Source organism: Sebastes fasciatus, chromosome 7 (assembly GCF_043250625.1).
Source record: "Sebastes fasciatus isolate fSebFas1 chromosome 7, fSebFas1.pri, whole genome shotgun sequence".
NCBI lineage: Eukaryota > Metazoa > Chordata > Actinopteri > Perciformes > Sebastidae > Sebastes > Sebastes fasciatus.
In genome coordinates, this window is record NC_133801.1 from 16,670,309 (window position 1) to 16,696,130 (window position 25,822).

General features: G+C 40.0%; 1 protein-coding gene across 1 annotated transcript in view; it reads right to left on the reverse strand.

Annotated features, from left to right (window-relative positions):
• LOC141771551 (leucine-rich repeat and fibronectin type III domain-containing protein 1-like protein) overlaps positions 1-25,822 on the reverse strand; it is a 203,283-nt gene that overhangs the window by 22,077 nt on the left and 155,384 nt on the right. The window contains exon 9 of the mRNA XM_074641949.1: positions 4,651-5,300. Within this exon, the coding sequence (XP_074498050.1) occupies positions 4,651-5,300 (650 nt within the window). The remainder of the gene's footprint in view (positions 1-4,650; positions 5,301-25,822) is intronic.

Here is a 25,822-nt window from a genome sequence, read left to right on the forward strand (position 1 = left end):
TGTCAACTTTGTCTCCTGTTTCTTACATTATTTTAGGAGGGGATCACTTTAGGGATGCACTGATACTGGATCGGATATGTGGCCGATACTGACTCAAATAGCTGGATTGGATATCGATGATAATGGGGCCAATCTATTCAATTCAATTCTATGTGTATCTACTATATACAGTATATGCTGGGATTTTAATTCCTGTTTAAGTTTTGACCAATTTGTTGCTGCATTAAAAGAGTTTACAACTGAATTGTAATTCCTGTTAATTTTGAAGATTTTTTTCCCCAAGTTGTTGGTTTACGATTTATTATTTTAACAATAAATAATAGTTTACTAAATTTATGTTATGTTGTCTATGTATTTATTTGTGACATTTTGTTTTACAAAGTTAGGAAAGCAATATTTAAGTCAAGCATGTTGTTGCCTTATACATAAAAGAATGATCCCAGTCACTTCCACACAGTGAGACATACAGCTTTTTAAGCAAACACAGGTATCGTATCGGTACTCGGTATCGGCAGATCCCCAAAGTACAGGTATTGCTATTGGTATTGGGTCTGAAAAAGTTGGATCGGTGCATCCCTATATCACCTTAGCCCCAGTAGGAATGATTACAGAAGCCAATAACTCTTTCAAAATGAGTCTCTTATTAAGATAGACTTGAAAATATATCAACTTACCTGAGGCGAAAACCCAATTTCTTATCACGTTATCTTTTTTTTCCTGCAAAATCAAAATCCTAGAAGCACTTTTAAGATTTAACGAATTCAAAAACAAATTCAAGATTATGTATCCAATTCATACATATGTTTGTGAACAAAACAGTCTATGAAAAGCAAACAAACACAAGGAGAACTATCACCCACAATGTGCCTATTTTTTCATCTCGGGTTACATATTTGACAACCGTGGGCCTTTAATGGGGCCTCTCTGTGTATCTGTCAGTTGCTCTGTTCCTCAGGCGCTCTGACTCACTGCGGCTCGCTCTCTCTCTGATCAGATCAATGTTGCCTTTCTCTGCAATGCAGCAACCAGTGAAACACATCACAGACACAGCTACACCCTGAGAAACCCTCACAGCCCCCGTACATACACACACGAGCATTATCCCTCATTGTAGGTTTGCCCTCAAAGTGCCAACGATCCTGGAATCAAAAGAGAGGAAGCAAAGAACACAAAAGGCCAGCGGTAACTTTTTTCCTCCAGGGTAGAGTGTCAAAATGAAAACCATAATAATTGCTTTGTTTGTCTGTCTCATCTCTCTTTGGAAGCTCCTCTGAGTGACGCACTTCAGTCGGTGAAGGTTGAGATGAGGTTAACGCTGTTAATTAGGCCTATAGGGGGAATGTTTGAGTTGTGCATATGGTGGCACCACAATGCTCCAACAAAGTCAAATTCAAGCTAATTCCGCGATCCCAGGTTGGAAAATTCCAGCCCGTCGCAGCGCAAATGAGCTCCTCAACTGTTCTGCTGTGTAACTCCTATTTGGCCATCAACAAACTTCCCCTCATATAGCCTCAGAAGTGAGAAAAACAATTAGAAAACAACTTGTTTTACTATGTTTTAATATCCAGTAGCCTATTCATGACTATGGCACTTGACACCATCAAATATCTTCATTCATACAGTCATAAACTGTGATGTGAGCTCATTTAATTAGTTATAAACGTCCGACAGGATACCGATCCAGCTGAGTTCACAAAGGTGACAACTTTCCCTGAACTTGCTGGCTAAGCTGCCGCGCGCCGCACAGATCTCTCGCTATCAATGCAAGGCTCAATGACACCTCATTTCAACCCATTCACAGAGGCCAATTGAATGACATATCAGCTGCTGATAAAGTATTTCTACTCAGCTGTTTAAGCCACTCATGTGAAATGGTGTCTCCATTTATTCATTCTAATGAACCCCCCCTTCCCCCCCGTTTCCTGAGTGGATTAGAGTTAAAGGGGAAGTGCACTGGAGTGGGCTTAGTACAGGAGAAAATCTACCCAAAAAGAAAATTCACATGCTCTTGTGGATTCCTATTATTGTAGCACTATTGAGCATTTCAAGCGATCTTTGTGAGCGTGTGCAAGTCACTTCAAAAGTTTTGAATCAAGAGAGCCGGGGCCTGATTACATAAAAAGTAGGTTTTATCTAATAGCCTTCGCTGGCAGTGACCGAGTTACATCAACCAATTTCCCATCAGTATCTTGCATGTGAAGGAAGAAGTATATCATCATATTATAATTGCTCAGCACTGTGCATTCACTGTTTTTGCACAACTAGAATAATACTGTGAATGCACAAGGACAAAACTAAATAAATTATTACAATTTCACTTGAGAAAAATAGTCTCTGTACGTCTCTGTGTTTCAACTGTCCACCAGCTTTCTGACAGCTATTTCCTCTCAGTAGCCATCTCTGTAGAAACTAAAAATAGTTTATTCAAGTTGGCAAAAGAGGCCGAACCACGGGCAGATGAGAGGCGAGAGATCAAGAGACAGTGAATGGAAGCCCAAAGCTCAACTAGTACTAATAGTTCTGAAGCCGGAAATTAAAAAAGAATATCTAGTGAGGCAAGTTGGGTCGTAACTACGCTGAACTTTCATTTACTGGAACATCTTCAAAAAGAGGCCAGCACAGAATTTTTTTTTTTATTTCTGGGGGTCAGACAGGTTTCATCACGGACCTTGGCTACGCTGTCCAAGATCATCCAGCCTCCTTTTGGTGTGGACTTCCTTTCATAATGAATCATAACATCATTTTATTGATGTTTCCTTGCTTTTTTACTTCTTTTTTTCTGCATGTTTTGCCATTTCTAACTTTGTAAATACGCTGTATGTATAAATTGTAGGTTACTTGCTGAGTGCTTATACCGTTTATAGCCATTACTGGTATGCCTCTTACCCCCAACACACTGCTTTAACTGGTCATGCTGATTACTCCCTCCACCACCACAGCCCTCTCCGCTTACATACCACAGTATATACATTAATGATAGTTGTGATTGCATCAGTTGCCTTGTGCATTATGTATACTATATTCTTTCTAAATTATATGTGTCGGTCGGATTCTGCTTTGTTACCCCCCTGAGGGATTTGATTTTGCTCCAGCTGAATCTAAAGCAAGTCGCTTTGATTTATATAGAGAACACCCCATGGGGCTAAATCTGAACTGTGAGTGTATACAGCGGTCTAACTATACATATACTGTAGTAAGGATTTTACTTTATCAAGGGAGTGCCTGAACACTTTACTGGTGTAAAAATGTACTTTTGTTGACTTATTCTTATTTTATTTATGTATTTTTATATGGAAAGAAAAATAAAAAAAATAAACTAGAATATTCAGATATATCTGTTAGAGCATTTAAAGGTAGGGTTGGTAGTGTTGTTCAAATTATATTTTTGTTATATTTGTTGAAAATCTCATTACATCTGGACAACAATCAATAAATACAAATCAAAAAATCAAGTTAAATCAAATGCTCTGACAAAAAAAAAGGAAAAAAATGGTATTTGTGGCTGTTGCAGGATTGTAATAAACACATTTTTTTTTCAGTTGGATTATTTTTTATAATCTAGTATACTCTTGCTAGTTTTTAAATTTTACCGACCCTTCCTTTAAAATAATGTGTGATGTGTGTTGTCCCTGTTGCAACAATTTGTTATAAGAAGGAAGGCACACAGATGTGTGAATAAAAAGACAAATCCAGTTTGCAAAAAACGCAAATGTGTAACGTTCTCATGATGACATTTGTATAAAGAGGAAATTAGGATTTTCCAATTTTCTTCCAATCTGGTATTGAAGCTAACCTTAAATAGCCTTTCTCTTGTACTGAAGTAACTTTCCTTTTAGTGCTCTGGTTGTGTCATTCTTAATGGCAAACGAGCCTTCTCCGGGTGCTTAAAGTCTAATAGTTTGTAGCACCCTAATGGAGGATACACAAGGAACACCGACCGGAATAACGTTAGCTGGGATGCGATGTGTGATCCCACCTGCATTACCAAATCCCTCTCTCCTCTGACTCCAAACCACTAACATTTCTTTGGCCGCTGACACAGTCTCACTCGCTATGCATGAGAAAAAAGGCCCAAAAATGCAGTTTCTTGCAACAAGGTCGCTGCATCAGGTACATCTCATTTGGGCAAACAAAATAAACTCCGTAGTTTCTTAAAAGCTTTGAAGCCTGCTGTGAGTTCTCTTCCTATCTACCATGTACAGTATCTCCCATTGTTTAGAAATTAAGCTAAAACACTGTAGGAGGTTAATTCAAGATTGTTTTTGTCTCATGTAAAAAAAAGTATAAAACCTTTCTTATACAGACTGAGCACGTGTTCCCCCTCTGTTTCTCTTACTATGTTCCCAGTGCACGAGGATGGCATCTCTCTTATTCATCCTCTCGTTCACACTCACTCAGTTTCTCACTGTTCCACACTCCGTTATTATCTTGCTCAATTTCACACCCTCAATCACACATTGTCTATTTCTCATCCTCCATCTCTTTCTGTTGGACTGTTTTTTTTTTTTTTTGGGCTCTCCATTCTTGGTAATTCCCCACTTTTCCTCTATCAACTTGTCTTTCTTTCCACCTCTCTGAAATGCTTCCTCCTTGCTCTGCTGCCTGCCTCCTCTACGTCTATCTCCCTATCTGTCTCTCTCTCTCTACTACCTGCCAGTTCCTTGGGGGAGGTGAGCTCTTTGGCGACAGATGGCGGTCTGCTTTTCATCTCAATGGCGACCCTGGAAGAGAAGCGGGCCATGGTGGGTGAGAGCAACTCCTCATTGGCCAAGGAGTCAGTCCTTGTCATTATGCTCCGTCCACCGCTCGCCTCCTCGACCAATGCCACAGTGTCTCTCAGAGTGTTGCTAGGCGACATGGCCCTGGACGGTGCCAGCGCTTGGTCGTCCTGATGGTCAGGCATTTTTGAGGCAGAGCGAGGGAGTACTTGGACCTGTGCGCCTCCTCCTTGTCCGTTGCTCTGCGGTCTCGGCGCGGTCGCCGTGATGGCTGATTTTCCGTGCGCTGCCCCTTGCTGGCTGTAAACCTTGTAACGTATCATTAAGATGATAATAAAAACCAGCACAGAGGCAACAATAATCCCTCCGATGATGATGATCATGGTGCCACCCAGGAAGTGGCTGTGCAGTGCTTGGCACTGGCTGAACTCCGTGTCCGTGGTGAACGACAGACAGCCCAAAGGACGCGTCGCAGTCAGTGATGTGACGACGTCGTCAAACACGGCCAGGACACAAAGATCGTAGTTGCGTCCAGCGGCGAGATCCCGGACCAGGAAGTCATTGCTGCTGGATGGAATCATCCTGCCAAAGACAAAAGACACAACGGTGTTATGTCAGGCAATTTAATAACTTTAAACAAATTAATAAACACCAATCAGAAGTTTTGCTTAAGCTCCTAATTGTTTCCCAGAAGTTTTTCTGAAATAGAATTTTGTATTAATTATAGGAAAAAATAGAGACCGCAAATTTGTTGACAGGAGAGCATACAATTCAACATATACAGAGAAAAATAATATTGTAAATGACACATTTACTTGGGTTTAAATGGAGCTTTTCTGTGACAGTTTTCCATAAAATTTGTCCCAAATTACTCAGTTCTTGACAGGAAACTTCTTATGAAATTATAATGAAATTAAACTCCCATAAAATAAAACATTACCAGCAAAGATGTATAATATCTCAGTTTTCAATCAGCCATAGAGAAGGATAAAGGATTGTAACACAAGTTACCTGAAGTGAGATACAAATCCCTAAACACTTATATAAATGTGTTTGGGCAAACATGTTTCAATTAGAAAGGATAACATTCATATATATGATTCAATCAAATTACAGATAAATAAAATCAAGTGACATCAGTCTAAAGGCCTTTACACAGCAGGGGCGTGACGAATAAACGACAGAAAAACACGCTTTTATTGTGAAAGCTAAGAACAGAAGGAGTGGATCTGGTCTGCTCCGCCTAAGACAAGGTTGAGAGGAGTAAAACAGTTTTTTGTCTTAGTTCGGACTACGTAGCCTCTGTGTTGCTGCTTTATAATTGTAGGGACAACATATGCGATGCGAAAACTCAAAATTGACCTTGTTCCGGAAAAATTGCTTTTTCACCGCCTGATATTCATGTTCTGTGTGAAAGTACTCATGACAAAAAGAAGTTCAAAAAAATATAGTGGCATGCGAATTTAACGGCCTAGAAAGAGTAACTTCACCTCTGACCACACCCAACTGTGATGTCACCTGGTTTCTGGTGTTCACCTTCACTGCAGCAAGGTCAGAAGTTAAACCACTGGAGGTCAGCAAAGACAAGATTTCCAGGAGGTGTTAAGTTACTCTTTAAATGTGTGCGACAGTGAAATAGAAGCAGTATGGCCGTTGTGTTGTCTGCCAAATGATGTCACATGTCTCGCAACAATGCTCTCAATGACATTGCACGGTGGAGCTGCTCTCATAGAAGCCAGACGGACCAACAACTGGCATCAGAAAGCCTACACACCTGCCAACACAAACCTGCACTGTCCAACTCTGTCTGTCCATTCAACACCACCATCAAACCAGCAACGCGGAGTCATACAACAACAAAAATCCTATCCCAAAATGACTTATGATTAGATCTGCTTGTATTGCTCCGCTGTATTCTGTTGTGTGCTATTATATGAAAGCTGAGGCGGTGACACATGCACCATCATCATATATTTCCATGCCGTGCCGCCTGTGGCACAATAGCCACCTCATCGCTCTTATTTCCCCACAGAGTTGGAATTCATAAGCCGGCGATCTGACAAACACTCACACAGATCCATCCCCCACAGCGGCAGAGATCATCATCCTCTGATTAAACGCATTCCCCGATTCTCACCATTGTCAACTTCTGTCTCGGTCTTTCCCGAGGTAAATACCATAGCTGTAGTTTTTCCTTGGCAGGATGCTTTCCTGGGGGAACACAGGGACAATGCTTGTCTTGGTTTTTGCTTTCTCTGTGCTTCCTCTAGGGGTCTTCAGTGTAACTAGTGGAATTGTCAAACACCCATATGTCATTGCTGTATTTTATCTAAATCATATTTCCCTTCTGCTTCATTCACATTTTCCCCGATGTACTGTAAGTCTTTCTGCCTGTGCCGAATCCCTCCCCCATAAATGCATTTCCACCTCTGCACAGAGACATACAGGCTTTGCAATATAGTGAGTGAAACACGACTGATGGGAGGCTAGTGTATGTGTGTATGTGTGTGTGTGTGTGTGTGTTTGTGAATGTTTGTGAAAGCCAGTGGGCAGCAGCAGGGTATTGGTTGGCCTAGTCTGAGTGCCAAGCTCATCGATGCCATTGAACCACCACCACGAAGTATATCTTGGCAGATAGCTCTGTGTGTGTGTTTCTGTGTGTGTGTGTGTGTGTGTGACCTTGTGTGTCTGTGAAGTCTGGTGTGAAAGGATCCCCGGACTGACTTCTTAATAGGAATCGAACCGGGAAACTCTAACTGCCCCGATGTTTTGCCGAAGGGTAACAGCGTGATTTGAGAGCAGAGCTGGACTGGGGTTCCCGTAAGCTATTTCAAAAGGGGTAGTGAAAGAAATAGAAGAGATATACTGTATGTAGTCATAGAAAACAGCGCCTCCGTCCACCTTATTAAACTTCAAACAACTACAGTCTCCTAGCTGTGTTTGAACAAAATCATGCCAGGGCTGTTTGTGTCTCCTCTCATCTTCGCAGTGAGACAAACTAAATCATAGTTTATAAGGGGGAGAAATTTCGGGGAAATCAGTAGGAGACCACCAGGGCTGTCCTTCAGTGGAATCCACAAAGCGCGACATGTGGGCTTCTGATCCGATATCTGCAGTCTGACGCACTGTTTTCCATTTTAACAAGTAACTTATTGTGTAAATTTACACAGCATTTTTTGCTGTTTGTGAAAACGATCTGCGATTGTCACGAAGCAAAGCGAGGTGTGTAAAAGTGTCCTTTAGAGCTCATCTGACTCCAAAACATGTTGTGTAAAAGTCGTGACTGACTCTAATTAAATTGTCATGGAGACAGAGGGAGCAACTTCACCTCTTCTACTAACCGTGCATCACTTTTCACAATATTCATACAGTTGACTTGTTAGGAGTTTAATGGCACCGTAAGTCAATTTGAATGTTGGATTGAGCATATTATGACAGATCAGTCAGGTTTTGGTTCAATTCCTTTCCAATTAGCTAATCACAAATTATGGGATCCCCCTGCCATCACTTCACAATGTGAGAATTTGCCAGACAGGGTAGTGTGAGCTATTATTTTGCCAATAATTGACAACAGAGAAGAACTAATGAAAGAGATCCAGTGTGTAAAGCACTATAATCTCAGCCAGTTTGTGACATTTTCCAGTGTGGCGATTTGCTGTCAATTGGCTTCATTTCAGTGAGCTCTTTGTCAAGTTGATTTGATTAGTTTTATTCTGTTTCATAATGACTGGGCTACACTGAATAGCGATCTGTCAGTGATGACAGCTACATCCTTCTGTGGGCACAAATAGGGAACTAAGTATGTGCATTTTTTAAGGGAAACTGCTGTGGAATGATCCCTTGTCCTGTCTAAGGACGCATGATTTAATGTCCATCTGTTATCAGTCAGTCTGTAAATTAATCCTACGTGCAATGACAGACAAAATGAAATGACGTTAAAAGTAAATGATGCAACTAGAATCTGGGTAAACCAATGGCTAGCGAGATGTTACTTAGGACCAGGCGCACAACGTGAGGGTTAGCTGGTGATACATTTCTATTTGATATAACACAGGGTTTGCGTCTAGAAGGTAACCCGCAAATTGCGAAAACTGGCAAAAACTCTCGCAAGACTCCCTGCCCGACGACCTATCCTAACCATAACCATTCAAGGTCAATGCCAACGTACCCCATACCACTTTATGGCAACGTGACGTTAACCGACAAGACATCCTTGCATGCAGAGTTGCTGTGGTTAAAGCACCACCCAGCTGCAACAATAACCCGATAATCTGCTGCGGTGTATGTGCAAAACAGGCAGTAACAGTGCAGTGTGTGTTGAGCTGCAACGATTATTTTCATTGTTGATTATTCTGTTGATTATTTTCCCGATTAATCAATTAGTTGTTTGGTTTATTAAATGTCATAAAATGTTGAAACATGTCGATCAGTGTTTCCGAAAGAGATGACGTCCTCAGCTGTCTTGTTTTGTCCACAACTCAAATATATTCAGTTTACTGCCATAGAGGAGTAAAGAAACCAGAAAATATTCACATTTTACCCTGGAATAACAGAATTTTGACTTTTTTTTTCTAAAAGATTTCCTCAAACCGATTAATTGATTATCAAAATAGTTAGCGATTAATTTAATAGTCGACAACTAATCAAACAATCGATTAATTGTACTATTGTTTGTACAGTTTATTTGTCGGTCCTTTAAGGTGGACCAGCTTAAAGGTCCTCTGAGTTTTCCTCAGCTTTGTTTTTTTTTATATTTAAACTATTTAAATTATTAACATCCCTACTACAAACCATGCTCTGTTTGTATCAGGAAAACACAAAGTTGAAGCAACAGCATCTTGTTGTATAATTAATTTGTTACAGTGAGAAAGTGAGGAACATCTGTTGAAAATAAAACATGTTTTCAAAGTCATTGTTAGAACTGTAATTGTATTATTAAGCACTCATATCTGTACTCGGTATTGGCAAGTACCCAAATGTACAAAACACAGGTGGTGTATCCCTACCAAAAGTCATATTTTCAATGAGTATTCATCATTAGTAATAGGTATGCACCTCACCTCTTCACCTTGCTCACATTGGCGAGGAGTCTCTACTCTTGGCATGAATCTGTAAACCCCACACACCACTGGACTTGATCATATGCCAGGTCATAAATATCAATTATGTTATCACTGAAGCAGCTCGGATCAATCTAATCCAACCAGTGAACCCTTCCACGCTACCCAGATAATCTTTGCAAACCATCAGAGTTGCTTCCAAACACAATCTCTCCCACGATTGGCAATGGGGGCAAATCTGGTGGAAATCAGCATTGAAAATTCCCCGGTGTGCCCCCCAGCCTGTAAGGGCTCTGTTCTTAATAGGAATCAAACCGGGAAACCTCCACTGCCCCGAGGCTTTGTTAAAAAGGCAGCTGCACATGAACCGAGAAGTGAGTGGGTGGGATGAGGTGGAAAGGGGGATGTTACACCACCACCACCTGCCTCGTTAAATCTGAAGGATTAAATGTTCTCAACAGAATCTAATGCTTTAAGCCAACTCTTACATTTATGTACAGCGCATGTATTTTTCCTATTTTTCTACAGATATTTTTCTTTCATATTTCACCCAGATTGACTTCAGAAAGGGTCAGTTACAGAAAAACCTTGGAGCAATGAAGGATTTAACTTCTTGTTCAAGGACACTTCAACAGGCTGAGTGTTTGCTGACACAGGAGAATGAACCCGGGCGTTCCGCTCGAAGGATGCTTTACTTTTTCACCCCCCCCTACGCTGTTACCAGATGTACAAAAAAATTATCGCAGCAATTTTCAATTATATCTGTAATGAAATCAGCATATGGTATTTAATTCGCTCACTGGCCGGCATCTGTTTGTGTTTTGTACATCCAAAGTTATACAGATGTGATTTCGAACCGATCAATAATTAACTGTGTTTGGGAGTTGTGTGAAGTGTGTGTCATGCCTTTAAAAAAAAAAAAAAAAAAAGGGACAAGGACTGCTGGGCAAAGCAGAAATGGTTCAGCAAACCCATTTGACACCGCAATCATACTGGATGATTTATTCAGTTAATGGGTTCAACCACGGACACACACTCAGAGGGAGTTAAACAGCTTTCCTTTCCTCCACGACTCAGATTCAAAGACACACAGAGCTACTGAGCACAACTAATGGTTTCTACGATTCCGCTGCTCTCTCACACACAAACACACACACACACACACACACACACAACAAACAGATCAACAGTCAGTTATGTTTTGTCACTCCTCGGTTTATCACTCCCAGTGTGTGTGGGCGCACGTTCACACACACACACACAGCTAAAAACTCATTCAAATCCACAAACAGATAAACTATCTCACTGTTTGAATTGAACAGATTAGCACGCGCCATGTGATCTGGCTCTTATGTACACATGCACAAAAACTACTGACAATAGTCTGATTAATGTGTTTAAATGATTGCATAAGCCGACAACTCCTCAAAATAATCCCCTTTCCCCCTCATTTATTTATTTCTTTAACAAGGCTGATAACACGTGAACACTAGCGAAAAGCTTTACAGTAGTGCGCACCATTGTTTTCCTACGGAGAGAGCAGTCACAGCAAACCTTGAGGAGCTGCTATACTCTGCCGATATATAGCACACCCTTCACATTTTACACCTTGCTGCTGCAGCAAATGTGCAAATTATTTAAACTTGAACCCCATTTGCTGCTGCTGACCTTTTAAAGTATATCTAATCAGATTATGCTGACCAAGATGCTGAAAGACATTTTTCTTACAGTTACAGCCATAAATCTGCAATAGTACATCATGTTCAACATGACAAAACACACATCACATGGTGCCGAAACAGTCCTCAGATGGACTTCAGCCTAGACAATTAACAGAACATATTCATACAATGCATTTTTTTTTAAATCAAATGTAATGTACGCTTTATACTATTTGGACTATTCATTGCACACGAGTAAACTGCAAACACTTCTATTACAGTATGTGACTGGAGGCTGCAGATGGAAACTGCAGCGGTCCTTAGGACAGCTATAGGAATTCAATACAATGAAAGGGAAAACCTAAGCTGCTGTGGAAATCGGTAAGAGTAACCCCTTAAAATAGACCAGTGCACACGGTTTCCTACCCTCATACAAAGATGATGAGCTGGACAAAACCTGCCCATAATCCAATACATCCACTACAAAGTATATAAATGCCATAACGGTTGTTTCAAACAATGTGATCAAAAACACTCATTTATGTTCCTGTGATTGCTGTGAACACTTGTTTGTATTATTCATAACAATGTTCACATTGTTTGTATCAATTTTGACCATGATGAGTCCATGAGTGCTGTTTTTATGGCTCGTGTGGATGGTGCATGCACACCTCTGTCTGCAGCTTCAGTGTCTTGCGGGCCCTCTCCCCTTAAACAGCACCATTTTGAGGTTGCTGTGTCCATGCTAACCGTCTCCTCTCCTCGTCCCTCTGTTTGCGAGTGCCGACGTACCTCAAAGTCACGTTTGCGGGCCCTCTCCACTTAAACGGTGGCGTTTTGAGGCTGCTGTCTCTGCGCATTATACGCACCGCCAATCCCGGCAGTGCCCGGCTGTAAACCCGTACGTAATGCAGCCTGCATAGGCTTCCTTTCGGCCCTAGCCTCGCATGTGTTTCGCTTTGACATAAGAATCAGAAACGAGCTCCAGGACTCAGCCAGACATTTCTTCGTTTTCGGCTGAGATGGACGGCATAGCGCTTCAATACGTGTCTTTCGGCTTAATTAAAGACTTAATTCATTTTTTAAGGATTCTGTTATTCTACAGTATTGTTGTTTGCAGTGTTATTTGTTATTGAATAAGAAGCATTTTCGAAGGGTATTGGTGTTATGAAGGTTTGGTGTGTTTTATGCATGTTTGTAATTCTGAGGGGTTAAAAAAAAACATGGCTATTACTATTATAGTATACTGTTATTACCTACCCAAAGAACGAATAACCAAATAGTCGCTACTTTCACCTCAGTGACTTCCACAGTTTACAATTGCTGAAAGATTACTAACATTTACTAAGTTGTCTTTCTTCTCTACACAGTTTAGTCTTTGAACTCTGGTGTTAATAAAGCCTATTAATAAAAATTGCACCCACATTTTGACTATGACTATTTTGAACCCCCACTGAGAGCCCAATGACATTTCACAGCGACCAGTTGTAACTGGGGAGCAAGGCCTACTCCTCCCCCCTGTGCTGCTGTGTGTGACAGCGAGCAATCTGTCACAGCACATGCATCATCTTGAATACTGAACAGCTATGGTAATGTCGCCGTCTCTGCACATTTTCCAGGTGTGATTCAGAGAAAATTGCTCGGTGTGTTTTGAAACCATCAGGCCTATTTTCTCATGTATCTCTACATTTTAACAGAGAATACAGTACATATTGACATGCTTCCCCCCGTCATCAGCTCTCCTTTCTCGGCTTTTCATCTCGGCTTTCAACACCACTGCAATCGAAGACTAGTAATTACTGTCTAGATTGCTGTCATTTCCCCAGGTTATTCCTCGCCTGTTTGCTGCAAAGCACGACTTGAGTGCGCTTTTTGCCATCTGACTGTTTGATAACTAGGAATGGAATGCAATAAAACCGAATTTGCATACTTTCTTCGAAAACTAGCCCCGTCAAGCCACGTCATAGTCTATATATAGGTAGGCAGGTAGGTAGATAGATACCACTTTCATTTCCTAATCATTTGACTTGTATTTTTATGTAAATAACGTCTAAAAATGACAAAGTAAAAGGATGGCATTTAGAGTTTTTGACGGTTGGAATGTAGCACAACATGGAATTGAAAACAGCGCTGTTTATTTAAATGTGAATTTGCAATACAAATATTTTGCCCCTAAAACCTATCAATAATCGTGATAAATAATCGTGATCTCAGTATTGATCAAAATAATCGTGATTATCATTTTAGCCATAATCGTGCAGCCCTAGTTCAACTCATAGCCTTTCACACTATCATATTAGAGGGATGGTTGATGTAACTCAAACACATGCACATTGGATTTAGTATTCAATGCCCAAGAGCTGCCGTTGTGTCTGTACAGCAGAGGTGTAGTCAGTCTGAGGCTGATGAAGGCCTTGGTGTCTGTGGCCAAACGGCATTAATAGATGCTAATAGACCTGTTATCAGCAGCTCGGCTTTGTTAGCATGTCATTATGGTCTTGTCTCATGCGAGAACAGTGACGGGTTCGTTAAAGGCACTTGTTACAACAGCCGACAGACGAGGGGCGCTGCACCGCCGAGTCGTGTGTGTGTGTGCGAGTGTGCCCAGTCTGACATGTCCATGCCCACTGCGGATATGTATACTCACATGCATGAGCCTGACATTTCCATGCTGTCTGAATTCAGTTATGTTGACTGACGGGAGGACGCTTTGTTTGTAAATACTGTCCATCAATCAGCCCCTTGGGCTCTCAAAATGCATACACACTCATATGAGATGTCATGAAGTCACATCCGGAGCCCTGGGTTCTGACTGTTGATCTAAGCAAAACGTCAAGTGAATATTTATGATAATGTGCCCCGGCTGTTATAAATAATTTAATATGCCAATTATTCCTCCAGTGCAGGCGGCACAGAGTAGAAGAGGGCAAAGGGTTGACAGCAAAGTCCCTGCAGCACACACACGCCCTGTCCGTCCTGCTAGACACACTGCAAAAAATTACACAAAACGTGTCACTGAGCTGGACATGGATGGATGGATGTGTGCATTAAACGGGATTTCTCAAACCTAGTAAAAGCATCTGCAATTGCAGTGATATCATTTATTGGAATCGTGAATGTTTATAAAAAAAAAAAAAAACTTTCAGAGCTTGTCATTTTTTGCAGAGTAGAGTAACCATTAGGTATTCACAGGACCCAGGGGACAGAATCTGATGTTACAAGCTCTAATTATGGAAATAAGTGGCACATAATTAACCATTCTGTGTTGACTTCCCCTTTGGGACCTCGGGAGCTGAGGCCCCGGCCCTGTTGCTCCCTCTTAGGAGGTGAGCCGTCGCCCTTCATCTTCCCCTGGAGAACTGAGTCAGTATTTTTAAAGTTCCACCGAGCGGCTTGGTCTCTTAGATTTCAGTGTTTTGACACAGTCCCCCTCTCTCTTTTTTATTACCATAGCCTCTATTTCTCTCTCTACAACCTGTATACTTCCCCTCCCTCTGTGGTTCCCCTTCACTCTCTGTTTTTCCATTTGTAAACCTTCCTATCCTGATGTCTTTCCATTCCTCTCTCAGCCCTCTCCTACTTAATGTCCAATCTCCAATTTCTCTGCCTCCGTCTGTATATTTTCTATTCATTGTCTTTCTCTCACACGCACACGTTCAGACAGATCAGATTTCAGAGTTGAGACAACATTGCAAGAACATTTGCATTTAAATAATTTGCACTGTTTTTTAAGCACCCACACGGACAGGGATAACAACTAAAATGACAGCGCTGCTGTTCCATTTGCTTTCAGAGACAATATTACAATACAATTACTGTATTGTGTACTGTAACTTTAAAAATGTGCTTGTCATTAACCTTTTCTTAACATATTGAGACCTGAGAGCTCATTAGAAATATCCTCTCACTGCTCAGAGCAGATGTAGTCAGACACATTTGCAATGGAGTAATCACTTCAAAATAAAAGCTCTCCTTATATCTACTAATTTATATCCGTCACATGTGCAACTATTCTTTCTCCTAAAACTATAATAATTACATTTTAGGAATTTTTATCTTAAGATGATCAAATTAAACAAATTTAGAGTTTGCCCATAATTCACAATAATGAATTAATGAAGCATGGATGAAGTTCGAAACCTATTTTAGTAGGAAGTAGGAAAGCTGTGTGTTCCGTCATTCTCCGTGCATGGCCTTGTCCTGCTCCTTTCCAACCATTCAACCTTATAGATGGCCAATTTTTACTAAATAAACCCAAATTGCACTGTAAGTAGGTGATCAGCTAGGGGTCATTAAGCAACATGTTAAATTGAAAGCTTTAATTATTTTGGGTTTGATTTGATTCATATAAAAAAGTGTGTGAGTCCACTTCCTTATATGTAGCCAGAAATAGAAGAAGATAGCACGCTGGCTATAAAACTAAAATGTCATTTGTCATTCCTTGACACCATACAAGATGAAAAGCTAATCCAAGTTATTGTTTAATTTGGCTAAACCAAGTTATTGTTTCATTTGGCTATAGTATAATATTAATTAACATGCGTTAACTTAAGAGGGTATTAAATCCATTGTCATGTCAACAGGCTGCTCCCTGTATGATGACTGCATGACCTTTTCCATGTTTTCGGCTGGAAAAACTAGAGAGACAGGAATCTAAATGATTGTTGTCATTCTGGTGCTAAAGAGCCTGTTCTGTTCTGCAAAGGAAACATTGCAGAATAAAATAAGCGGCTCAAAGCCTCACAGTGTAAGACCGGTGTGTTTATATTGGTGTGTTTTAAGTAGTTCATCATATTCAGACCTCGTTTTCTTTGACAAAAGCAAAAACTAGAGACCGTGTTGCGATGGGATCAGTCCTGCTGCTACGCCAAATTCGGGCCACTTCCTTCTTCCCTACTTTCATCGCCCTTGCTCGGAACACACCCATCTTCAAACCTGACTTTCATTTTGATCTCAACTACACATCTGTGAAGTTTTATGACTGCTTCTTGCACGGTTGCGACGCTATCACGGTCACAAAATCTGTCCACAGACATACAGTATAAACACCTGGCAAAGTACTCAAAACCGCCTACTGTGGTAGTTTCTGCCACAGTAGGCGTCTCCAGGACCACATTTTGCCACAAGTGAAAACAACACCAGCGTCACTGTCACGGCTGGTAAAAACTGAGCTTTAAAGAACTCCTAAAGACATCCAACAACAGCACTGCTTGGACCGTCAGCATCAATTAGTTACCTCGCAGCACATCGAACACTTGGCTGGCCATATGTGTGCTAATATTTCTTTCTGAGACATTAGAAAAATCAAACAATTTGCAGAAGGGACCTCTGCCTTTATAGATGTATCTTCTTGTGGCTAGCTCATTAGAAATGAGTGACACTACTAAAAGGCAAGATGGTATAAATATCTTTAGTACTTGTGAGTGGGTAGCTCATGCTGTTCAAGATTACCTGTGTCATTATCATCGTTGCTCTTCATCTATTTTCTGCCATACATTATAAGTATTTGCCTCCTCCTCCTCCTTACTCAAACACTTCATTCTTTCCATTTTGCGCCCTACAACTATTCTCCTTTACCTCCTACTGCTTCTGCTTTGCCTCCCTTCCCTTTTATATTAATGCTTTGCTCTGGATTTCTATTGAAGTAACACAAGTTGTACAAGTACAAACGGAGAGAGAGAAAGCTGGCCTCAAGGATGAGTGTTTTCTTACTTTTGTTCTTTTTGTTATTGTTTTATTTAGAAAGTCTGTGAGTTGAAATATCTTGTGTAAAAAATCAGAAACGTGAGCTTATGTGATTCTGTTATTAGGCACAGAATTCCTTTGTATCCAATTATCTGGACCTGCATACAAAATAATGATGTCGTGTCACTGTCAGCTCTTGATAAGTGTAAAGCAGGAACAGGGGAAATACTGGATAGTGCAGTTAATGCTTGATAAAACCACAGGGGCAAAGGGGCAACCTCCAAACAAAATAACTAGATTTCATTACATTGCAGCCATAATTGAAGCGGCTGCATTGATGAACTCCAGCCGTCCCCGGGACTCAACCTATAGAGTGCGAGCCGATATAGAGCTCGATCAATTATGAAGAGCAGAGAATGATGAAAACAAAATCCAAATTATAGATCTGTACAGTGGAATACGCCTTGCCTATTTGTTTTGCACTCTGCATGCCCCTTTTTAAATCAATTTAGTATTTTCTTTATGTTTTTAGAAGAGAAGTATTATTGATTAAGTCGGGGTTGATGGAAAATAACGCTGCATTATTCACAGAATATCTTTCTTTTGCAAATGACTTTGTGTCCAGTGTGGATTTCACATTATGTGTTGAGTGAGTGTGTTACAGCTTATGATTTCATTATGGAGTTTTCAAAAGACTATTTTAACATATAAATCTTGGTAGAGTGCCAATATTTTCGTGTACATAAGTTAGAGCTTTGCTGGGAAATCTTTAATTTTGGTGTTTGCTGATGTTACTGTCTGGAAAATATGTTGAGATCAGATCTGTACCTACAGTCTGTGACACACAACAGAGCAGTAAAGTCACCAGAGCTGGTAACAGCAAGCTAACACCTCTGTGATTGGCTGATTTCCCATTTGAAAGAACAACGAAAACTGACTCTGCTGACTTCAGCACTATAATTGTGACACACACTCACTAACAAGGACGATAAGAGGACAGCAGTAACAAAATAATGGTGGAAGAATCTGTAGCTAACCGGAGGCAGGCTGGAGGCACTCACTCTCTCACTTTTTACTAACTTTTTCTTATTCTTCATCTCTTTTTTTATTGTCCTTTTTTCTCTCTCAACCTGTGGGTCCCGATCCCAACTAGGGGTCGCCAAAGTTTCATAGGGGGTCGTGAGGCCTTCTTGTTTTTAAGGGGTGTGAACCTTTTTAAAAAAATATACAGTTGGCCTATATCTTAGCATTTCATTAATTTCTGTAAAAAAAACTAAATTAAATTGTTATTTTTAAAGTTTGGATTCTTATTTAAGATATAAACTTTAAAAGAATCTATAAGGACAAGGACACCTGACCTCACACAGCCTTCCTTCTCTGCTAAACAGCCTTGTACTGCATTAGAAAAGAATGCTGTTAACAACTAAAGAGCTAATAGAACAATGGCCAAGCGTCAGGGAGAAGAAAACACTGAATTTGTCAAAAAAGAAGCCTATTCAGTTTGTACTGTATGATTGTTAAAAATATAAAGACAAGGACAAAGAAGACAAAGAAACAACTTCCTACAAAGCAATACCTTTTGTATTAAAAGTCCATAAAAATAACAGAAAAACTCATCTCTGATGCAATATTCACAGGAAATAGTTTGTTCAAAACTCATCCAAATATCTCGTTTTACACAAACTTCCTACAGTTATTGCGTTGACTATTTGGGTTAATTGTACAGTGCATCAGTCGTTCTGTACTTCTATTGTTATGCATTGAATATAATAGGACATATCCATAAAAATATGTCACTTATTGGTCATCAGTTTACTCAATGATAGAAATGAGGTCCCCTAAGGAAAAGGGTTGGGAACCACTCCGTGCAATCACCATCTCCAGATGTTATAAGAAGAAGAAACTCTCAGAGAATTGTGATGTCCAAGTAGGGCATTAAATCAAACTTACTTTTTCCTGACTTTTCTTCATAGTGACACAGTTTGTTGAGGTTTTTTTAAATTAGACTTGGATTTTTTAAGGTAAACCCTTTTGATCTCAGGGGATCACACAACAAAGAATTCAGAAAACTAGTATTCCCCCATTTCACCTCCTTCTGAACACCTGCGGCAGCAGTAAAGAGGATGATACTGACCCTATTCCAGTGTGGTGGTTCACTGTAATACAGATTTTGACACCTCAACTTCCCCTGTTTAAGTCCTTATGTAGGGGCGTTTTCACAAGCCATAGTATGTTTTGCTAGTCAGTATCAGAGAGGAAGGGATACTTTTGGTTTGTTTTCTATTTAGTCTGACTTGGTTTCATATTGCACAAATTAAAGTGGATCAAATACAATAATTAAATTTGCTAAGGGGCATGTACGAAGGAACAAATTCCTCTTTTTTTAATCAAGAGCTGCCAAATCTATGCAGGGAATCGCAGACTTTGATATATTGCGGTTGAAGTTTTTTTCACTTTGAGTCGGCACTGATCTACTGTGTGCATGAATCCCTTCTCCTCGAGTCCTTTCCCACTCATGTTAACCTGTCGTTTACCTGTATCCATCTCAACAAATACCTGTGTTTTGGTTCGCTTGGAAACAGTCTGAGACCACCTCTCGCAAACGGTTTTGAACTGGTTGTTTTGGTCCGCAAAAGAGTAAGATTACTGTGTTCACAACTGCCCAAACAAACCGCACCAGGGGTTGAACCGCACCAGTGTTCGATTAAAACAGAGTAAATGTTGGCTTGGGAAAGCACCCTAATTGTAGTGTGTGTTGTGGATTCAACACTAATCACACACACACTTGAAACACTGTCTCCATAATTACTGTGTATTGTATTGTGTATAATTATAGGGGGAATCTAGCACCTCTCGCGTGGCCTAAGTTTGCTGAAGTGACACTTTAATGTGCAAATACCAGAAAAAGTATGTCTTCCAACAGTCTTTCCAATGCATCTACATTCTATTAATAAGATTTCTATGATTGCTAAGACAGAAACAGGGCACTCCAACAGTCTCATCATATCAGATGGAGATGTACTTGTGCTCTTTAAAGTGAAATGCCACAGAGCAATCCCCGTTATTACTTTTGAACAAACTCTCGATGTTCACTGATTCTGATTAGGAGGCTGAGATGTTCCGTGCACTATAAACAAGCCAAAGTGACTTTTTTTTCATACATAACTACAGGAGTTGTCTCATTAGTAGCAACAGAAAATATCACATCCTTCTTTGAATACTGTTTAAAGATAGCTACATATAATCGTGTTAATTTGTTCCCCTCTCTTCATTTTTAAAACCCGTTACAATTGGGATTTATGAGCGCAGTATGGCCACTTTTCTTTTGTGACTTACTAAACGCCGAATACCAATTTACATTATCTTTTGTGGGGACTATAATGGGATGATTTTTTTTTTTTATCTTGCTGGCTGCCAAACGAGTTGAAGTGATTAAAGCATGCTAGAGGATTCCGAGATGTGTCGGGAGCATGCGGTATTGCAAGGCTTTATGGTTTGGTCTTTTTTCACGGTGTGCGCCGGACATGGATAGGAAATCCAATGGATGAAAGCAAATCTGAGGCGAAGCCTGCGAGTGTCCAGTTCTGTGACATTATGATGGCATTTCTGTTCACAAATGATGTCCTCTCTTTGCTTAACAGACTGTGATTTCCTGTGTGCATTGGAGCGTTTGGCTGCTGAATTTTAGACGGTATCAGGGTCAAGCTCTGGTTCCCTCTCAAAAAAAGGGTAAGATAAAGCGGCTACATAAATTCAGGCGCAGTACTGGTGTGCAGCCACCATACAAAAATCTTTATTTACAGATGCGTTTGTATTTTGACCTACAGTTATGGCCCGAGAGCTTTGGGTAGTGACCAAAGGAATACGATTATGGATACAAGCAGCCAAAATGAGGTTTCTCCGCACGCCGACTGGGTTCGGTATGCGTGACACAGTGAGGAGCCAGGCAGTCCAGAGGGCCTTGGAGTTAAGCTCCCGCTCCGCTGCATTCAGAGGAGCCAGCTGAGGTTGTTTGGCACCTGGTAGGGATGCCAACCCCTCATGTGCGTCCCTTTGAATGTATACCAACCACGGTTGACTGAGAGGACACCCCAGGGCAGGCCTGGGACTTGCTGGAGAGGCATGCTGGAGGGACTTCCAGCTGGCTTGAGAGCTCACTGGGAGGATCCCCCCACACAATAGGAGAAGTTGCTATAGAAAAATATATTATGTTCCCATACAACGAAAGTGCGTTGTCAATTATGTTTCAAGGGAAACATATCTTCTCCCGGATTATGTTTTTTTTTTTTTTTTTAAGATTATTTTATAATTAATACTGTAATACCAGAGAGCTGCCGGGGCACCATGTTTTTGACGCATCACAAATATGATTCTATTCAAAGTCCGTAGGTAGGAGATTGAGGTGGATGGATTGGTCAAACAAACATGTGATTTTCTCCCATGGAGAGCGCTGACCGCTGCCCTGTGTCAAACATGATCTTTTACTAAACCTAACTAGGTATTTTTTTTTCAATTCACAACGTTAACCACGTGTTTAAAACTGCGACCGCAATCGGAGAGGAAATAAGATTCCCTTAAAACGTGATTGAGTTGCTTGTTGCTTGTCCTGTTGGTACCTCAAACATGACGTGAAGAAAGAAAAGAAAAGTGTAAAATAATGAATTGCCTGCCTGATTGCAATATCTGATTAGCAATGCTCATATTTGCCTATTGAAATACAATCTGACCACTTATCTCTCATGGTATATATCAATAAATTCAGACTGACCACATTTATTTCTATGTGATCATTGAATCCAACAGTATTAGTTTCCTTGCCATAGACGCATGGCTGCCATGCTCTACAGCCATTGAACTTGACCTTGAATGAAATTGAAGGGATAAAATGCTGTTGTAGTGAGGTGTTATGTTGTATACTAGTATAAAATACATGTAGCGTGATGATACATGACCAGTGGGTGTGCTTGATCCAAAATGTATTGCCAAGAAAAGCTGATTTTTTTCTTCTTCCCATCGTGTTCAATAGTTGAATAATTAATAGATTGTGGTTGATGCTTCCAGGTACATCTCTTGACACAACTAAGAAGCCATACATTTTTTAGCAACAGTGTCACAGCAATAAGCAGTTCTTTGTTCAATGAGCATGAACAGTTCTGCCAAAAGAAGATTTTGCGTTGGTTAATGTATTATTTCTGACTGTTAATAATATAATCAATCATACTACAATACCCAAATTCCATTCAAAACTCTCAATGTGAATATAAATGCGCCTTCTGTCTGCAGTTTTTTTTCACATGAAAGGTCCCAGTGACCTTATTTTGCATTGCACAAAGAAGACCACAGTGAGCCCTAGAATACCAGAATGCTATAGAAAGAGCGAGCACTTAATAATGACAATAAATCACATAATCATACGCAGTTACCAGACAGCTGTATAATTCCCTCTTCACTGGGAAGGTGACTACAGGTACAGTAAGTCTCGAATAAGGTACGCATGCAGCTGGAAATGGCATCCCTCTGTGGTGGACAGAGGTTGAACATGACATGCTGCTGCTCAATATGGAACAGACCTTAGGGGGAAGGTTGTTAGCGGGGATGCACGGTGCAAAGTGAATGAGGGATGGGAGGTAAGTGGTTGCATAAGTGTGGACTGGAACTGTCTTTCATGTGGTGGTCGCAGCCAGCTGATGTACATTTCATAAGCCCTGTGGAAGCACAAGCACGGTCACAGTGTACAAATGGCGCTGCTTATAAGTAGGTCAGCTGATCTAATGGTGCTCTATACACCCGAAGTTACATTAAATCTCCATAAGCTGTCTACGACCTGCTTTAAAATATATATACGACTGCAATGCACACAGGTGCTGTCACTGTGTTCTCTGTTTGAACAAAGCTAATCTTCACTATTAACACTGTGCCCTTAAAGATACAATAAATCAATATTAATCTCCGGTAGACACATGATTCAATACTAAGCGATCCATGACCTTTACTCTCATTGAGTCAGGGGGTGGAGGATAACCTATATGAGATAAAGTCAGCGGTAATCCCCCACTGTTACTATTGTCTGTAACAACAAGCAGAGACTTAACATTCAGCTTAAACACTTTATTTATTGCCGTGCGCTAACCGTGGCTCTTTGTTGGCAGACGTCCTATACGAGATAAATATAGAAATAATCTGATAGAATAATACAGACATATAGGATTTACCTACGGCTTAACCCCGTGATTGAAAAGAAACAAAGTATTTTATGAAAAAAGTAATTTCCTGAGTTAATACTCAGGAGTGACCTTTGGAATAATATTATGACACATTACACATAAATAAATGTCCATAAGGGTTGATTTTGATGAAATATCGCTTTGCTTAATCCATCTTAATAGAAATTTTCACTTTTTTTTTACGTCTGACAAACAGTTACATGTGTTTTGAGATCTATTTATTTTTCTATTAACCTCTGCTTTCACTTTATTCAGGTTTTGTCAAACTTCTGACTTTCACTATAATCACACATTCTGTATAATAGATGTAATAATGTAGTTTCACGTAAATTACAGTCTTTTAAACCATCCCATTGCTCCTCTTTAGCTGGTAATAGTGAGGCATTTTATTAATCTCTGTAGGGTAATTGAATCTCCACATGCATACAGAGATCAGAGTTCATGGTCAGCTATAAGCCTGATAGGAAGTGTCTTGATAAAGGACCTCAGCAGGGATGGAAACGCCAAGGCCCTGCTGTGGTGGTCTCTTTATCCATGCTGCTCCCAGAAAAAAAAGCCATTTAAATAGGGGTTGTATTCACATTAGAACTGCGGGAAAAAAAATCTATACTGCACAGTGAAAAGATTGGGATATTTCCTAAACCTTTTGTTTGAATATAGAAGATAATATTCCATGTGATGAGAGTAATCTCTGCTGCTGCTGTACAGTAATGATCTTTGACTTAATACCGTGACGTACATCCTTATGTTTGAGGACAATGGTGACCTTTATGGGATAAATACATGACATCATGGTATTGTTTATATTAATACTGTACTTAAATAATGGCCTGTGTTGTAGCATCACACTGTAACTGTTGACTGTTTTAATCCTGACCCCTGGGAATAGTACAGGAAAACAGTGGTAGTGTGTGTTTAAATCACATATTAGGATTTGCTTAACTTGCTAAACATGTTGACATTCAATTTTAGGATGGAACAGTTTTTTTTTTTTTACCAAATTACACAATTTATGTACTTTCCAACCCAATACCACTGCAACATCTTCTACTGCCGTTAACCAAACTTGATTTGTATGACACTAAATTAATTAATTAAATAAATAAATGAGCTTAAATATATAACAATCAAGATAAATGTTGAATAAATAACAAATTAATAAAAGAAATAACCATAGAATTGAAAAAAAAATCGTAAATCAGTGAATTCCGCAATATCTATCTTGAGTAAACTAATCCAGGTTTTACATCAGGTGAGACCTAGATTATTTTACTCTCAATATGCAAATTGAGATTGATTGGACATTACTCAGCCAATGACAAATCTGGAAAGATCCATAAGTGTTTTAATTGCACCCCCGTGGTTTTGCATATTCAATGTAAAATAAATGAGGCCACAGCCCCGGAGGAAAACTCTGACATGGGGAAAGTATGTGTAATTACTTTGGAATTAATTTACACTTCACTTTGTTTCTCAGTTTCCTGTGTTGTGTTCATGTGCATTTTACCCATTTATTTATCAATTAATTTGAACATTTTACTCATCTATTCTGTTTGTTTTAAATTATTATTTAATTTAAAACAAGTCAGCTTGTGCTCGTGATATGTCCTGGTGGGATCCTTGTCCTTTACGAGGGTTGTAAAGGACAGAGTATGCTGTAAAGATTTAAAAGCCCCCTGAGGCAAACTTGCCTTTTGTGATAATGAGCTATATAAATAAAATTTACTTGACTGGTAATGTCAAAAGATCATAATTAAAATCACCCTGTACATTTAATGTATCATAAAGGATTATGATTCCGAATGCTCATTGAAAACACTGAGTTACAAGCGTAACAACACCAGCCACCTCTGCGTGACAGCTGCAACTCAGCTTTCATAAAAATAGTTGTAGAAGCAACAGCTCCAGATAAACTCTGTTCCAATACACTCACGCTGCTATTAGATACAGTGACTCAGTAAATGCAGCATATCAAATGATAATGCTTCTTCTAAGCTGTACCACTCTTTTCTAAAATTGTCACTCTGACGCAGCACAATGAGCCAATCTGAGGACGTTCTTATCAAAATTAAATACCCGTAAAGCTCTTGAAGCCGCCGTTGTTTCGTAAAACGCGTCTTTATGAAGTGGAGAAGTTACTAACTGACCCCATAACTCTCTAATCTCTGTCTTTTCCTCTCTCCCTCTGTGCTGCCTCCCGTTCCAGCAGGAAGAGATAATCTGGGAAGAGATTATTGTGAGATTAGTTGTGTCTACTGTATGTTGTGTGTATGTACTCTGTTGGGGTGGCTAGAGCGGATGCAGGGGATGGACTGAAGGAGAATGAAGAGACAGGTGGGCAGATTCACAGTCAAACACAGAAAGATAGTCAGCCTGACAGAAACAGGAAAAATAAATAGTCAGGAAGACAGACAGTGACATGTGGCTCTGCCTGAAAAATGCTGAGACGTTGTCAAGTTGGCAGACTACAATTT